Source organism: Perissodus microlepis, chromosome 13 (assembly GCF_051167445.1).
Source record: "Perissodus microlepis isolate ML-2025 ecotype Zambia chromosome 13, ASM5116744v1, whole genome shotgun sequence".
Lineage (NCBI taxonomy): Eukaryota > Metazoa > Chordata > Actinopteri > Cichliformes > Cichlidae > Perissodus > Perissodus microlepis.
Window position 1 is genome coordinate 33,794,750 of NC_140473.1, and position 18,407 is coordinate 33,813,156.

At 41.5% G+C, this 18,407-nt stretch overlaps 1 protein-coding gene across 1 annotated transcript in view; it reads right to left on the minus strand.

Moving 5' to 3' along the window:
* Positions 1-2,846: 2,846 nt before the first annotated feature.
* Positions 2,847-18,407, minus strand: part of pitx3 (paired-like homeodomain 3) — an 18,706-nt gene continuing 3,145 nt past the window's right edge. Inside the window, exons 2-4 of the mRNA XM_084949302.1 lie at positions 15,389-15,506; positions 10,891-11,096; positions 2,847-4,270 (exon numbers count right to left, since the gene is read on the minus strand). Coding sequence (XP_084805428.1) covers positions 3,698-4,270; positions 10,891-11,096; positions 15,389-15,497 — 888 coding nt within the window. The 5' untranslated portion in view covers positions 15,498-15,506 and the 3' untranslated portion in view covers positions 2,847-3,697. The remainder of the gene's footprint in view (positions 4,271-10,890; positions 11,097-15,388; positions 15,507-18,407) is intronic.

The following is an 18,407-nucleotide window of genomic DNA, read 5'->3' on the forward strand; positions in this document are numbered from 1 at the left end:
ATCTCTTGACTAGCTTTGGAACATTTTGGTGTCTCCTAGATGAGCTGGAAGTGGCCTTATCATCTTATCCTATACCAGTGTTTTTCTCATTTTTGCTATGTAACTTTGCACTGTCCACTTTCTGCTGTAACAAAACAAATTTCCCACGTGTGGGACTAATAAAGGTGATCTTAAATCCCAGAAAGAGCAAGAAACTGGGTGGATGGATGTCAAACACACACACAAGGAGTTTTAGCAGCACTCCCATAATGCATGAGTCCTGCCAATAGTGTCATGGGTCGCCATTTTAATATGTTCTGATGAATATTTTTGACTCCTAAACTCAGTCTCCAGACGTGTCATTTATGCCACGCCGCCTGTCTCATTCTATTTTAAAATTATGCTTTTTTGAAAAAAGTAATATAGTAGTGATTATAATGTGAATAAAAATATTATAAACATTAGATTACGTCTTCATCAGTGTTGTACATATATCAAATCTATCCTTTTCTATTTTGAACATAATCATCTAAAGTTCATATGTTAAAAGTAATTAATGCATCATTTCTTAAAGCATAATCCCTAACTTCCTCTGAGGTGTCGGGATTGTTTTAAAACCATTTATGAAATATTAGGTTAAAGCAAAACTAGAGAACGGCTGAATCTTCACTCTAGCGTTAACTCCTCCCTGTTAGTTTGCTCTTCTCCCCTACTCTCTGAGGTAATTGTTAGAACTTCCTTCGTTCTGTATTTTTTCCAGACCACGCTCTGTGCCCTCTCCTCTCTTTCTGTGGGTCTGTGAGGAAACATCAGGGACCTATAAACCCTCCGGTGGAGTATTGATTCTTTATTGTGGTGTGGCTGTGAGGAGCACATACTGTGACCGTTTCTCTTCACTCCACAAAACAGGTCTGTGAGGAGGCCACCAGGAGACTCGCTGCAGCTGGATCAGCAGGTTAATTTGAGCGCTCCTCGCTGCTTGTTTTACAATCTGACAGTGCTGCTTTGTCTCTGAGGGTGTGTTTAATACAGCAGCACATGTTTGTGTGTGCACAATAAACACCCTTAATCTACATCTTAAACATTTAGGGTGATATAGCCATTACTGTTCTTTAGATGTGGGTGATTTGGCCTGTTTTTAAATATTCATAATTCTGGTGAATAGAAGTTTATATAGGAGCTTATGCAAATGTGAATCTTCAGCTGTATGAAGAATATTACTGGATTATTAATCATTACAACAAATCTTAAAAAACACTCACACAACAATCCGTATCTGATGAAAGGTCCTGTGATCAGTATCTCCACTGGAGAATGTCTATTTGATTTTGTTATTATAGGATTTAATATTTCATTTTAAAAACAAGCATCTCATTCAGCCTGAGAAGTAAAATAATTCTATTGATTTTGCAGGGCTGTAATGTAATTATGGACATACGGGCTTAATAAGTTAATTACACCCAATAGGACAGCTGCCTTAAACTGCGAGTCATTGTTTTTGTTTGTGTGATGGTTAATCCACCTGCAAGTGTTCACAATATGTGAAATTAGATTTCAAAATATAATATTTGTAATTCTAATTATTGTTATTTTTTAATTTTAAATTTACTGTTTTTCAACAAAGCTGAAAAACTTTCTTATTTTATTTATTTTTAATTAAGATGCAAAAATGACACATATTTACTTGTATTCCTGCAAAGAAATGAAAAATGTGAGTCGTTGAATATTAAGCTTGATTGATTTCTGGCTTCTCAGAGAACTCCAATGTGGCGGGTGTGAAACCAGTTATTTAAGTCTTTGACAGATTTCTAAAATATTTTCCTTTTTGTGTTCTTACAGCTGGTCTAATAAATGACATTTGTAATGAAATATATCTAATTAATACATAGATATATTTATAATTATAATATATAGAAATAAATCAATAGAGAAACAAAGAACGCGTGCATTAAGTTCAGCCATTGGTAATTCAATAAGTGTTTAAATGTGGATAAGAAGAAATATTTGCCCCTCTAACATCTTGTTTTCCAGCCCCACCCTGGTCTCTGAGGCCTGATTTAGCTTAACCGTGAGCTGGTAACAAGCTTCAAACATCCACGATGCTTCACATTAAATCTTCGTCTCCATTGTTCCAAAGCACGCTCATCTGGTAAGTCTTCTGAGTAAAAACTGTCTTAAAAGTGATGGAGAGAAAAGCACTGAAAAGGTAAATGGCTCCTACTGTAAATGTGTGACATTTGATTGTTGCTTTTTGTTTATGGCTTCTGACTTTGTGTCACAAAAACATGCTGAAAATTGTGTTAGAAGATCTAAACATATTCATAGAGATTTTTCTTTAAACTCTTTATTTGCCTCACGGTCCATAATCAAAGGAATATTAAGATTTTTGTTTAATGTTTATATAAAATGATTTTTTAAGTGTCTTCATTTTCTTCATACTCTCCATATTAATTCTGGGAGTCTCACAGTGCTTCAGTGTTAAGTTCACTCATGTAAAACCCACTCGAGATAAAGTCACCCTGTGATTTAAAGCTGCATGAGTCCGATAAAGGGAACAGCAGTGGAAATGTTGATGCAAACTCCTTGTTTCTGACTTTGCTGGGACATCCTGCTCCTCAAGGCCTTTATATAACACTGGCAGCGTCTCTGTGAATTCTCTCAGCGTTACTGGATCTCCTGTGGGCATCACTCACACTGTAGGTCAAACATATCAGTGAGCACTATTTCCCATCGAACTCTCTTCCAGCCTGCTACTTGCTGCTGAGGTGAGTCTGTTTCCATCACATCATGCACATTGCTTTGAGAACAGCGTGTTTTAGCTCGTGTCACATCTTTGAAATGAGAGAAACGGAGTGATAGATGCTCTCCATGGTTCATAGAATCGGATCCTTTAATTGGTTCATGAATGAGACAAAGCAGGCTACACCAGGAAGAAAGCTCGCTTGTTTTTTGTTTGGTTTTTTGTTATAACAACTGCACTCTTACATACATGTTTACAGTCATGGACTTTCTTTGTATAACACCACACAAATCTATATACTCAATGGCTTTTTATATTTACTTGAAACTTCTTGCTCATTCTGGTGCACGTGTGTGTGTTTGTTTGTTTAAATTCGAGGTTGTGCTCGTATTTCAGGACTAACCTGTCACCTCTCCAAGCCGACCTTTGACCTATGATCCTTCAACGGTCGAGGAATTCACAATAAAGTTCTTAAAGAATGTGCTCATAGAACATCAAACTAGGCCTTTGTATTTGTAGAACATGCTCCTGTCATCCGTACTACATTTGATGTATTTTTCACATACAAAACAAACAGAAAAATTCAACTATATACATCTTCCAGTTGTCTTTGCAGTGAAGACTGCAGCTCAAAGGGTTTTGTGGGCCAGCAGCAGTCCAGTTGCAGCATCTTTGTTTTCTTTAGCCTTGGTTTCTACATTTATTCTAATCATGCAGTTCAAAAGAAGGCAAAAATGAAAAGGAACAATAATATTTAAAAATCATTTGAAGCAGTTGGTCAGTTCAGCGACAAAGCGCAGTGGTCCATCTGAACACGTCTATTTGTTGTGTCAGTTGTGGAGATAACTCTTATTGTGTACCATGAACACACAAGCTGGCAGTCTGCTGTGCATCGGGCACGTTACAGATGGAACTAAGGAGATGTGAAGTGGGGTAGCAGTGAGTTTACAGCTGGTTGACTGAGTCAGAGTTTCTAGTTCATACTGGCCGGTCCACAGCATATTGACAGGGGCTCAAGTTGGACACGGGGTTCTGCACTGCTGGATAGGCGAAATTGGTGTGCTGCTTGGCCTTGAGCCGCAGGCTGGCCAGACTGGAGTTACAGGTGTCTCTGTACATGTAGGGACTGGCTGTGGTGGCGTAGGGGCAGGTGGCTGCGGTCACTGCTACCGAGTTGAGTGCTGAGGGACTGTTGAGGTTGTTGAGATTGCCCAGGTTGTTGAGGCTCGTAGCAGGAACTCCAGCTACTGCTGTGGGCACCATGCTAGAGGCCATGTTCATGGAGGGGATGGTGCTGGGTGGGGAGAACATGGGCTGGGATGACAGGGGGCTTACATTCATTGAGTTAAAGAATGGGAAGCTCTTGGCAGAGAGTGGGCTGCTTGCTGCTAGGCTCTTGGTGGCCCAGTTGTTGTAGGAATAACCCGTGTACATGTCATCATAGGGCTGCATGAGTCCATTGAATTGGGCACCGAAGCCATTTTTGCATAACTCTGCCTGCTGGTTCCTCTCGCGCTTTCTCCACTTGGCACGCCGGTTCTTGAACCATACCTAAGATGCACAAAAATAGCTAGTTATATGTTACAGTTCATACAGTGTGTGTATGAACAGGTCAGTGTGAGGCATAAGAACATTGTTTTGGCATCCAAAACGTTCTTTTTTCACAAACACAGCTGGACATGTTCTGAATTCTCTTTTTTGGCTTCACTTTCCTGGTTTAAATCCTTCAGTTACTCGTGAAAGCTGCAGCTCCACAGTCAGGTTGCACGGAAACCATCAGACACACAAGCTCAGACAGTGAATCGTTACAGCTGCCTTCTTTTCAGAAGAAAACCTTACATTTTGTCTGTATTTGTTACATTTTTGGAACATCTATAAAAACATACATATACATATATGTACTGTAACCCCAAAACACTGTTTTATTCTGTCGTCATTAATAAACCCAGACAATTCCATTAAACACAGGTATACATAACTCATAATTAGGACCATACACAATGCTCAGCATCTCCTAACTCACAGATATCAGTGTGTGGTCATTCTGGATGTTTGTACATCTGCCAGTTTGGAAGGGAACACTATGGGAACACTGTGGGAACACCGTGGGAACACCGTGGGAACACTGTGGGAACACTGTGGGAACACTGTGGGAGCACTATGGGAACACTGTGGGAACACTATGGGAACACTGTGGGAACACTGTGGGAACACTGTGGGAACAGTATGGGAACACTGTGGGAACACTGTGGGAACACTGTGGAAACAGTATGGGAACACTGTGGGAACACTATGGGAACACTATGGGAACACTATGTGAACACTGTGGAAACACTGTGGGAACACTATGTGAACACTCTGGAAACACTGTGGGAACACTGTGGGAACACTGTGGGAACACTACGGGAACACTACGGGAACACTGTGGAAACACTGTGGAAACAGTATGGGAACACTGTGGGAACACTATGGGAACACTATGTGAACACTGTGGAAACACTGTGGGAACACTACGGGAACACTATGGGAACACTGTGGAAACACTGTGGAAACAGTATGGGAACACTGTGGGAACACTATGGGAACACTGTGGGAACACTATGTGAACACTGTGGAAACACTGTGGGAACACTATGTGAACACTCTGGAAACACTGTGGGAACACTGTGGGAACACTGTGGGAACACTATGGGAACACTGTGGGAACACTGTGGAAACAGTACGGGAACACTGTGGGAACACTATGGGAACACTATGTGAACACTCTGGAAACACTGTGGGAACAGTATGGGAACACTGTGGGAACACTATGGGAACACTATGTGAACACTGTGGGAACACTATGTGAACACTGTGGGAACACTGTGGGAACACTATGGGAACACTGTGGGAACACTGTGGGAACACTATGGGAACACTATGGGAACACTGTGGGAACACTGTGGGAACACTGTGGGAACACTATGGGAACACTGTGGGAACACTGTGGGAACACTGTGGAAACACTATGGGAACACTGTGGGAACACTATGGGAATACTGTGGGAACACTATGGGAACACTATGGGAACACTGTGGAAACACTATGGGAACACTGTGGGAACACTGTGGGAACACTATGGGAACACTGTGGGAACACTATGGGAACACTGTGGGAACACTGTGGGAACACTATGGGAACACTGTGGGAACACTGTGGAAACACTGTGGAAACACTATGGGAACACTGTGGGAACACTGTGGGAACACTATGGGAACACTGTGGGAACACTATGGGAACACTGTGGGAACACTGTGGGAACACTGTGGGAACACTATGGGAACACTATGGGAACACTACACTTGACAATTCTGCACTGGGCTCAGAATCGTAGTTTGTATAATCATACAAATATAAGTTCATATATATTTTATTTTGAGATTTTTCAAACGTTGTTACAACTCCAGCGTGTAAGCTTTCTCAGTGCTGCACAGCATGCTCATATTTCCATAACATATTTTGGTTTAAAGAACAGCATGAACGCTGTATCTCACTAAAAAGAATAGTTTCATAAATATCTGGTAATTTGTGTCGTTATAAACGTGGTTATGGTGATTATGGCCCCAACAGTGCTCACTGGCACCTTCAGTACTTTCTTCTTTAACCAACGGCATCAGTATGTTTTGCAGCAGTGAGGCTGCAGAGGTCTTGAGATCACGAGATGTTCCTTGTGTGACAGCTTTTATAGGCCGTCAGTTTGGACTGGCTGACAGAGGCTGATATGGAGATGGATGTGTTGTTGTATCACATTTACAAATATATTTACTTAGAAAACTGGTAACATTTTAATACTTATTTTAGCTGCTATATAAAATTAAGACTAGCTCTAATTAAAAAACTTTTATTCTTTTTGTTTTTTATTGTTTTGTGGAAGTTACATGAAAGTTTTTGATCTTCATTTGCAATGACAGAGCCAACAGGTAATGTTGAGGGTAGAAAAGGTTAAACTGTAGAGAAACACACAGCATGAAATGCCACAGACAGGAAGATGTAATTTGTCTGAAGGTTGGCGTCTAACAGTTTCACTCATAATTTTATTTCAATAACAAAGACAAAAGCGAAGGACCAAGAAAGTTAGAAACTGTCTCTTAACCCCTGTCAAATACTCAGTAATATTGTGCGCGTACGAACCCACAGTCTCTGAAATACGTGATGATCACAGACAGTAAGTGTACTGTCAAACAGTCATATTAGGAAAGGCTTATTAAAACTCATAATTCACTTATTTGAATTGTGAAATCTCAATGAAAGAAATGTCAGGGAAGGGCAAGCGTCACATTGGTGCTTTTATGGCCCTATATTTGGAGGATATATATCAGATTAAAGCTTTAGTGGAAAATTCAAATCGAGGGTTTTTCGAAATGAGAGGAGTTCTTCTGTAGCTACATTTCTGGACAAACTTTGCAGAACAATGGTGTTTGACAGACTCCACCATCCATATAAATACTTGGTGTAATATCTGATTCACTCTGATTGACATGTAAATGCTATTTCACATCCCTGTTTCTTTCATTAAGCTACACTAAACTGGGAGCTCGAGTTTCCTCGGCTGAACTGGAGAAAATTGTGCATATATTTCTGATATCGTGCACAGATTACTGTGACGCTCCACTCAGCCACTTCTCTGTCACACCTCCAAGCTATAGAAAATACCACAGCCAGATCAGTAATGTGCTTCAGTACTCTTATTTTATACTCTTCACACTGGCTTCCTGCAGATTTTAGAAGTCATTTTTAAATTATTTTTACATATATATAAATATATATTTTAATTCCCGTCTCGCCCCTGCGGGCGGTCTACCCTTGAAGCTCGGGGTGACGGAGCTTTTCAGCACAAAGACTTTGTTCAGCTGACTCTATGGACTCAAAGTCACTTACAAACATTTTTGTTTCTTTATTCTGTTTTGTTTGAATTTATTTTTTTCTGTATTTTTCCTTGTTTTGTTTTTTTTTTATCTTATTAACTGTATTTTAATTTCCTATGAGTTTATTGACATTATTCCTGTCGTTTTCATTTGTGATGCACAGCACTTTGTGACTACATGTCTGTGAAAAACACTTTATATTTACTTCCTGGTGATCTGTTCAGAACCACATGTCTGTCATATTCACGTTTTCTGCTGCTTTAATCCTCCTGAACCTTTGCGTTGGTACATGCTGTGCATCACCCGATCCTACAGTAACAGAGAAGTGTCAGGACACAAGCTTGTGAGAGTCGTCTGCAATGCTGTTTGAAGGTTTCTGAGAGAGGTTTTTTCACTTTTATGCGACTTTTGCTGAAATAACTACACAAATTCAACGATCCCTCTGAAACCACAGTGAGACACATTTGATGTGATGGACTGGTTACCGCACGCCACTTTGTTACTTTTTGTCTGTGCCTGAAAAATAGTCACCACAGAAACTCTGACCCAGTTTCGTCTGTTGACACATCTACCAGTGCAGAGACTGGGCCCGTCTTTAGTGCGTCACCTGACTGACCCGAGCTGTCAGAAAGCCAAACCTACCAAACAATAATCAGGTTTAACAGCAACCCGCTCAACAACTGCCAGCTTTAGTTTACAGGTTTAGCAAACCCAGAGCACTCCTGACTGTTGGGAGCTATTTATTCAATTTAGTCTCATCTTTAGCGTAAGAGACCAAACGTGCTGACCTCTGAGACCTCTTGACTCTATTAAGCCGCACAAGCAGGTTAAAGGTTTCATTTTTCTGTTAGGTTTTAACTCTCCTTAGACCAGGAATCAACTACTGGCATATAGCACTTTACATCATCATTACATCTAATACTTTGGATGTCTTTACAAAATGTGCTGCCATCCACCAACATTCACTGAGTTGTACAAACGTTTCTCATCCAGCATCATTATCAGCACTGATTTACCGCACGCCCCGACTAAAGTCCCACTTACCGGCCGCTGAATATGCAACCGACAGTCAATTTAAATCTCCTGCACTGAAACAGACCTTGGATTTGTCCTAGTCTATGAACATTTGATTATAATTTTTAATTTGAGTCTGACACAAAGCCATGACAAGAACATGAAAGTGTAAGGCCGGCCACGCCCTGATGCGGAGTGTATTTAATGGGGTGTATTTCACATTTCAAATCCAAAAGTATGAGTCTGTTAATGTGCTGATGTCAGCGTTCAGTTCAACATACAGTCAGTGTAGATCACGCTGATCCAAAATGAAATGAAAACCAATAATGCATCACTTAGAAGTTCTTTATGATCAGTTCGCTCTTTACCCAAGAATCCGTCTTATCAACAGTGGGGTGATCTGTGCCACGCCCTGTTCCTAGGAAACCATAGAGGAAGTGGGTCATGTGACCGCACATTTTTAAAGAGTCAACCATTTTCCTCATCCTGCAGAGAGGAGAGCCTCATTGCACAAGAATGAAGCACATATAAGTTCAAAAACTTACTTTGAAAGGCAAAAAAAATCAAACTTTTGTTTTGTGTGAACATTTACAGATGAAATGTTTTCGCGCTCTGTAAGCTGCACTATGAGTAACTCAAACAAGTCCAGACTCTTTTTTCTTTCCGGGCTCCTTAGACTGTGATGACTGAGAACCTTCACAGACATATTTACACTAACTGTGATTGCTACTGTGAACTTTGCACACAAAACCAGATCCTACAACTACACTGGATGGTTACCGCACACCGGGTGCAGGTTGTGCCACAAAACCACTTTGTTTCGGATCCACAGTGATTGTTCCCACACGCACAACATCCTGAAATACATGTTTTAGTTGGAAACATGGCCTCACTTTAAAGTCACTTTAAGTAAAAACTGGCACAGCACAGCCAGCTTTGATGTTTAACAATAGCTCCCTGACAAATCACACGAATCACACTGACAGATGAAATATTTGGAACATGGAGGAATCTGCTTCAACGGTCCGCATCGAGAGTTTTTAAATTCCACCGATGGACGTTAGGAACGACACAATGTGCGCTCTATTGTCCTTTCCAAATATCAGCCGAGCGTGCGTGCTATGTGACCTTTCCTACAGCCAACATTAATTTGATCCATTACTTGTCAGGCAGGCCAGCGATTGTATTGTCATCCATCACAATGTGTGTCCTCCTGCTTCATATAGCTACAATGACCAAACCAGTGGGTGTGGCCACGTCCTAACATTTAGGTTTATTGTCCAAACTCACACTTTGGTGAAGGGAACAAAATGTTTTACCTAGCTAATTACATGGAGTTACATCCATGGGGGCAGATTTGTTAATGACATATTTCAACATTGTATAGCACGGTGCACACAGAAGACTGACGTATCCCGTTCTTGAGTTATGCTAAAATCATAAATTCTGCCCAAGCTTTACAGATGAACATAAATTTTAAAGATTACAATCAGTATTACAGAGTAAAGTGTTTTCCTGAGCAGATGAAGATCCGACAGGATTAAACCCCCAGATTGCAAAGACACTTTTCTGCCTTTGAATTTTTGGAGGTGCACAAAGTGAGGGAGATATTTCTGATGTGGTCCTTTCAGCTCGTGCTGTGTGCACACAAACCTTCCCACCTGCAGCCAATCAGAAGAAAGTTGGTTCAAACTCTGAAGAGCCAACAAAGCTAAAAAGACTCGTTTCACTTGATGAAATTAGAATAAGAATAATTCCACCCTGAAGTAAAAGCAGAGTAATATATCAGAGTCCATTTGTCACTATTGTTTATGAACAGTAGCACATCACAGAGTCATCTGTGGGACTGGCTCATAGACTTGCTGGACAACAACATGTTGTGAGGAGACGTCTGCATCTTATTTGCCTGAGCTCTGTACTCTGCCTTCTCCTGTGCAGGCTGACGCCATTCAAATTAAGGAGATCGCGATTTTTCACGCAGTGCTGCAGTCACTGTGAATGCACACTTAGAAGTAGCAGGTTTAACTTTGCAAAGCTTGACCATGGCACTAAAGTTGTGGTTTGCAGCGGTCACAGTTAATAAGTTTGCACACTTGGGGGACACAGTCAAAGGCCACCAAACGTTAATGCAGGGAAATGCTTGCAAACATGTTCTGCAGCCTTGTAGCCTTTTTACTAAACATGTCACCTATACTGGAACAAAATACAGTCAGGGCTTCCCTGTCCCCACCATGACAGCACTCATGTACCCACCCTGACCCGAGCCTCGGTGAGGTTGGTCCATACTGCAATCTCCTCTCTGGTGCTCATGTCAGGGTAGCGGTTCCTCTGAAAGGTGGCCTCCAGTTCCTGCAGCTGCTGGCTAGTGAAGTGTGTTCTCTGCCGCCGCTGCTTCTTCTTCAGAGAGCCATCCTCGGCGCTGGACTCGTCCAGCTGGTTCTGCTGGGATTTCTCTGTGTCTACAGACACACAGGGTATAACACATTGCATGAGACACAAGGAGGAAGTGACAGCAACGACTCTATAGACTATCAAACGGCTGGTCGTGAAGGTTCATACATGACTGTGAAGTAATGATTAGAATTAAACATACCCGTTTTTAAAAAGGAAGAAACATGCATATAACTGCATGTTGCTGTGGCTGACGGTGCAAATCAGCTCACAGTCATAACTGTACTCTACTCATGAAGCTATGAGGGACTGAAAGCAGCTGTGGACACAGTGACTCAGATTTCTGTCATATGTTCCCTGTAAGTAATAAAGGCCAATAAAACTGATCAGAATTAATCAACAAATCCATAAGAAATCATTTAACACCAACTACACCTGCTGTACATCACTGTAATCATTTTCTCAGATACTCAGAGACCGACCAGCACCACACCTACAAGGATGAACTTGTTTCTCAAATAACAGAAATGTGTAAATATGTATAAAACATTTATTGACTGTGTAACTTTTAAGTAAAATACATGAAAACAAGAGTGTTTGCTAGTTTCTCAGTTCATTCAGCATCTATGCTTTTCTGACTCGTACTCAGGAAGTTAACAAATGTTGTTCATTTTATACCCACAGTCATCTCATTTATAACTGGTAAATGGTGGTCACATGGTACCTTTCAAGTAAAAGTCATCCAATCATACATACAGTCATGTCCCTCCTACATCCATGTCTAAGTACTCTCTAATACTCAAACACTGAGTGAGAGGCTACAGGAGGAGTCGGGGTTCAAGCACCCATCTGACTGGACCCATTTAACCATTATACCAGTACGAACAGATCCAGTTTTGTTATGCAGCAAAGTTAACATTTGCAAATTAACGTGCAAATTTTAAATTTGTATAAATTATGAAACAAAGTGGTTTTATGTAGATAAATCTGAAGTGCTTTCACTTTAAGTAATGTCACAAAACTAACACGCAAGCTAACGTCCGAGTAACACAGAAAACAGACTTAACATCAGTGATATTTGTTATAGTCATATTGCGTGTTAAACAGTTGACAGAAGCAGTGTTAATGTTTTTATTTGTTGTTGTTTTCCTTTTGATGATATTTACAAACTGCTCTTCCTGTTGTATAAATGCCCCGGATCATAAAAATAAAGTGTTTCTCTGAAAGTGTGCGTGAACATAAGGAGTGCCACGGCCCGGCTCTGTGTGGACTTGTATTTCTGACATTCAGAGTCCGTTCCACGTTGTGATTACAGAGGCCATCCCTGCCTGTGCTTCTGTTATCATACTTCCACGTCTTACTTTGTGTTTGGTTAAGTGTCTGTTGCTCTCGGGGTTCCCTTGCTCCTGTGTCACGGAGTATCCGTCTCCAGAAGTCTGTTTGTTTACCTTTTTGTCCATGTCGAGCTCGTGCGTTTCCTGTTTTATTTTGATAGTCTCTGGTGTTACACTGGGCTTTGGCTTTCTTGGCTCATTGGTGGATTGTGTCCCCCAGGTGTTTTCTCTCCGCCCTTACCTTTCCTTTGTTCCTTGTCGTGTCCTTACACCCAGGCTGTGCTGTGTGTGCTTCTGTTCTTACTGTTCCCAGTTCGGTTTATGCCTGAGTTTTGGGTTTCCTGCATCCTAAAGCTTCAGCAGTAAAGCTGCTGTTTCAGGGTTGCTGCTGGGTTGTCACACAGCAACCACGCATCACTTCCATGACCATCTCTGCATTTGAACTTGTGATGCGCTTCCAGCATCCATTAATAATCATTAAGAAAAGGTTGAGAGTGAAAAACCACAGGAAATGACTTTATTATTTTATAAACATGTCCTATTTGTTTGATTATAGACACCAGATAAACTGAACGTTCAGGTTCTTTTCTGGGAAATCATCCGAATGCCGTAGGACAGTGATTTCCCAAAATGGGAATTTTGCTGGCTTCAGAGAGAGCTAGAGACACTGGAAACATGCTCCCGTCGTGAAGCGCCACATTTTTCTGACACCTTTCATGCAGGATGGCTCCGGCACTATCCAGACCAGCTGAAACTGACTGGATAATAATGTGAGACCAATCATCAGATGGTATCGCTCTGTCCCAGAACGTAACATCGTGTTGCCTGCAGGGAATGTCTGCAAACAGTGCATTATGGTCAGAGATGTGCAGGAGAGCAGAGTGATTGCATTTCGCCCCCAGTGCAGTGTTTAAGGGACTGCATGTTATGTCTGCCAGGCCTCCTCTCTGACAGATCTGACTCCTGCAATTTGAGGACCTCACAGAAAGAAGTGAAATTAGTTGGCCAGTTAATCCTGTGGATCAGGCTTTTGTGACGAGGGCAGGTTGGGCTCTGTTTGGTGAGGGCTTAGCTCTCTGGGAGCAGTTCAAAATGATCAGCAGGGTTTAAAAGCAGGCTCCAAGGGACCACCGACCAAATGAATAAGCTGAAGCTGCTATCTGGCAGTAAACTGACACTGGGTAAGCTGTCACTTAAGGCCAGAATCTATAACACAATACGGACGAAAGGGCAGCGACTTTTAGAGTAATGCAGCGACGGACAATAGGAGCAATCGGACTGATAATGTGCCGACATGACAAAGTCATTCCAGGTCAGCTTCTCCGAGATTTTAATACAGAAAACAACTTAAAGAAGCTTTTAACCAAATTACTTTTCAACAGCTGGAAAAAAAAACCAAAGAGCAAGATGCATTCACAGAAAGAAGAAAAAGACATGAGCTGCTAAACGTAGACGAGTCCAGATCCCAGCTTTCAGAAGCCAGTCAGGTTTTACAGGAGTGGAGCCTTTTATCCAGAGAGAAAGCGTCCAGTAGCACCGCACACTCGTTCAGTTACGCCTGCAGCATAGGCGTCAGCTCGGTGTGGTGAGGTGTGGCAACCTATTCTCCAGAATAACAGAGCTTAAGGTTGTATGTTTTGTTCATGATCACGTGAACATTAAACTGAAAGTAACACACACACAAATATATATAAAATAGGCTGTGTTTCACGTGTGTGTGTGTGTGTGTGTGTGTGTGTGTGTGTGTGTGTGTGTGTGTTTGGTAAATGGAAGTTATGACATGTTTTATTGCAAAAGACAATTTCTTTAAACCAGACTTTAATGTTATTATTATTATAATTGTTATTATTTTTATTAGTCTTTTATTTATCCAGGTAAAAAATCTCATTGAGATTAAAATCTCATTTCCAAGAGAGACCTGGCATCAGTGTATTCATTATTTATGAAGTAGAGTTATTTTGGGTTTTTATTGCGGAGTAAAGGGTTGTAATTCATAAATTGTGTGATTTAGATTTTGAACTTTAAACACTGAGTTTTACCTTCAAACTAAAAGCTTTCTTTGATTTATTATTATTATAATAACCAGTTTTAACTGGATGAGAAATGTGACAGAACCAGAAGAACAAAAGGCGACAGCAGGTGCTGCGGAGGGAGCGCCGTATTTCTCTTTAGAATAGCGCGTGTTTGACAGTTTGTTAGTGCCACAGATCTCGTCGCAGAGTGCAGCCATTAGATTGGGTTACACACACATAAACACACAGCCTCACAGCACTGACACGGACTGGCAGACGGGTGTCTGGGTTCAGATCAGACCTTAGAGAGCGGAGACGATGATTCTTATGTACGACCAGTCACGTCACGCAAGTCTGTGAAACGTATAAAAATTTCAGTGGGTTAATTTTTTATGGCGAAGACGAGTGGCAGCTTTATCAAACTGCAGTTTGTTTCTCTGTAAGAACGAAACTGAAGCCGCTGCCTCTCGGTGTCCGTCCGTCCGTCTCGCGGTCACGTATAAATTGGCGGAGGAGTTCACGGGAAGCTGTTCTTCGTCGCTTTTTGGTGATTAAATACAGAAATGTGGCGACGGCCGCAACTTTTCCAGTTTTCTCGCTTGTAAAGAGCGCGCGATCGTCGGCGCCGGTCCGGTGCGCGTCCACGGACGAGAATTACGTTTGATTGTTCGGCGGTTCATTTTCATATTCAAAGTCGGATTGAGCGACGTTTGATTAGAGCTCATCGTCGGCCTGAGTTTGGGCCTAGAGAGTCTGCGCCGACACAAATCACCCGCAAATTAAAAAGGCTCAGAATGTAATTCCACTCGCAGCGCAACACTCCGAGCCTTTCTTTACTCCTGTAATGACGTTACACTCGAGGTCAGCAGACACAACAGCCCGCAGAAAACCACCAGTTTCTTTTCCAGTCATCTTCACGGAAATATCATCTCGCTGTTATAGTAAACTAATAAACCATTTAGTCGTACATTTCTGCAGTGCATCAGTCATATGTGACAGACAGATCAGACTGACCGCTCTGGTCCAGGCCTTTACATCCCGGGTCATGCTGCGGGGTCCCGGAGTCTGAGAGCGACAGCGCCGGGCTGCGGGGATCACCGTCCGTCAGAAGGTTAAAATCCATAACCAGGCTCTGCACACAGACACACACAGAGCGAAAGACACGGTCAGAACACTTTTCACCACCTGCAGTCAGCATAAAGAAAGAAACAGCGGCCTAAAGGTCAGTGACCACAATTATCATCTGATAAATCTACAATTCTACCAACAGAAAGACGATTTTACGTTTTTAAATATTTTATTTCCAAGAACATTTTCATCAGTTTGTAATATTGTTACTTTATTGTTTGCAGTGTTGATTTCAGATGATTATCCTTCTTTAATATGGTCTTACTGCAGGAACAGTCCGTGACTCCGTTCAAACATTTATCCATGTTTTCTCCAGTTTTATAGTCATGACTCATGTCCAGCTGCCATAATCCATACAGAGCTGATAAAATACTGATGTTACCAACTGTAGACTCATGTATTGTGCACAACTCCTTTCTTTAATGTAAAAAGGAAGGGACTGAGGTTTTCATAATCGTGAAAAATTCAAAAATATTATTATCAAATACTCTGACTTGAAGTGCATCAAATCAAACACACAGTATGGTTCATCATGTGCATACAATCATCTTTGCATCTGAGGATCACCTGACGTCTTTGTATCACCCTCTGAATCACAGTGTTTCATGTGGGTCTGTGTGTGTTTGTTTTACTTGTCGATACATGCTCTCTTCTCTCTCCAAGCTTTCCTTTCACACTCGGTTGTGGTTATGATCATGATCCCCTGTATAGAAGGCTGACACAAGCAGCTATAAGTAGACCTGCCTTGAATTGGCTCTATTTTGGGACACACAGGGAGCACTATAGAGGTCTGGCTGTAAAACACTCTATGACATTTCCAAGACAAACTTAAGACAGTGAGGTCAAAGTGTCGGTCACTTGTTTATTAATCTGAAAGCAGCTGGTTTTGAAAATGCAGTTATAGAAAACGATGGGATGATTTATGGCTTTGAGGTGAAAATAGGATTTGGTTTAATCACAAAATGCTGGTTCAAAAATGAAGCCAGTAGAAAGGGTCCTGAAGCGAGCGGCTCAGTGCAGGCTCATCGATGTTCATGTCAGCTGCAAAGTGCTGGACTCAATCAAATCAAAGAAAAGGGAATCAAAGGGATAAAGACCCACCCTAAACTCAGCACGGTGCCAATGTTTACTCGTCTTTTTGATTGACTTTGCATTTTCCACGTTCGGTTAGTGAGTGAAAATTCAGAGCAGGTCTTGAGGCTACTGTCAGCGAATCCATGTCATCAGAGGTTTAAAAAGATGATACGCCTGCTCCCCGTTTAACGTTGCCAGTGTCTGTGTGTAGTCAACGTTGTGGTTACAAGCTTTATACTTAGAAGCAGCACATTTAGATTTCCAGGCGAACGGGTATTTGTGACCCCCACCTCTCCTCAGCCCCTCCATCATGAATGTGTTTCCCTGTCCTCTGTTTGCCACTATGCCAGGCCTGACATTCTGCTAGAGTTAAATCAGAGGGCTCGGACTGAGGTATTGCATCAAAGACCACCATCCCACTGCTAATGTGGATTAAACACTATCCCCTGTTTTATGGTAGGAATTCATTAAAAGCAATGGCCTGAAAAGAAGTTTGAGAAAAGGGCTCGAAGTTGTTCTGACCTTTTTGTCCAAATGAAATGCTGTTATCCTGACCGGACTGGTCTCTTCCAGGAGGACCGTGCCTCCATCCATATGATGTGATGGCTTAAGTTATGGTCATTACAGTCGATCCATCTGAAGTCAGTTAAACTCCTACAGGAGATTTTAGACCAGCGTGGCAGACATTACGCTCTACTATCAAACACTAAATGAGCAAGATGAAGTTCCAGCTCCCAGGAGAGCTTCATCTTTACAATAAGGAGCACTGAAGAAATTTGGGTGTGTGTGGTGGCTCAACATGTAGCAATGGTTTTCTTTTAATTTGTCACTCATCTATACTCTACTCTTGAAATATGGGAGGTAGAACCAGTGACCACATGGAGTTTTTCTTGTTTTGTCTTTATTCTATTGTTCTAATCAGTTTCTCTTGGCAGAAATGCCCTAAAGAGTCTATGCAAATATTTGTAGCTCCATGCAAAACACACCTAAAGACTCCTACAGAGAGGACATAAAGTCCTAATATTTAGAGGTCAGCTTAATAAGACAAAATCAAGTAAGAATACTAAATGTAATCCCAGAAAGAACCACACAACGCCAAACTCAGCCTGACAAATGCAAATGTCCTCCACTAACGTTCACAGAAGAAATGCTGTTTGGCACAACAACACACAAAAACATACAACTGCATTTTCTTCCTGCTCCCACTTCACATTGTGTCAGGTGTGTAATGCTGCGCTGAGGCCAACCTACATATTGTGATGAAAGGTTCAGCACCGTGCGACATGTGCCACATCTGAATCAACATTTTCTTGCACTTCTGTTTCTCAGCCTTTAAAAAGCACATTCGTGTGATCACCACCAACATTTGCTACACTTCAGAGAAAAAAGGCTTGCGTCTCTTTTTTATTGAGCATCCGTGACAATGGTGACAACATTTCACAACAGACAGGAAAATGAGCACTGCGTGGAAGCTACTGCTGGATCCCGGGGGTGGGGGGGCGAGACCTCGGTGCTTTGGATTAATGGCTCTGACATGGACGGTGGGTTAAAAAAAATCAGTTACTGTTTTATTTTCCAATTTTTCTTTAACGGGATGACTTAATAACGACAAACACACACTTTTACATCCAAGGCCCATCTATAGGCTTTACTGTAAAAGTCGAACAAAAGCAGCAGATCACAAACGGCCAGCAAAAACTGCAACAAGATATGAATTCAGTCAATCAGCTTATATGATAATGAACTCTTTCATTTGAAAAGCAGACCATCGAATGGATGTTTACCTTTGCGCTGGATTGTTGTTGAGCCACTTCTCTGTTTTAAAGCTAAC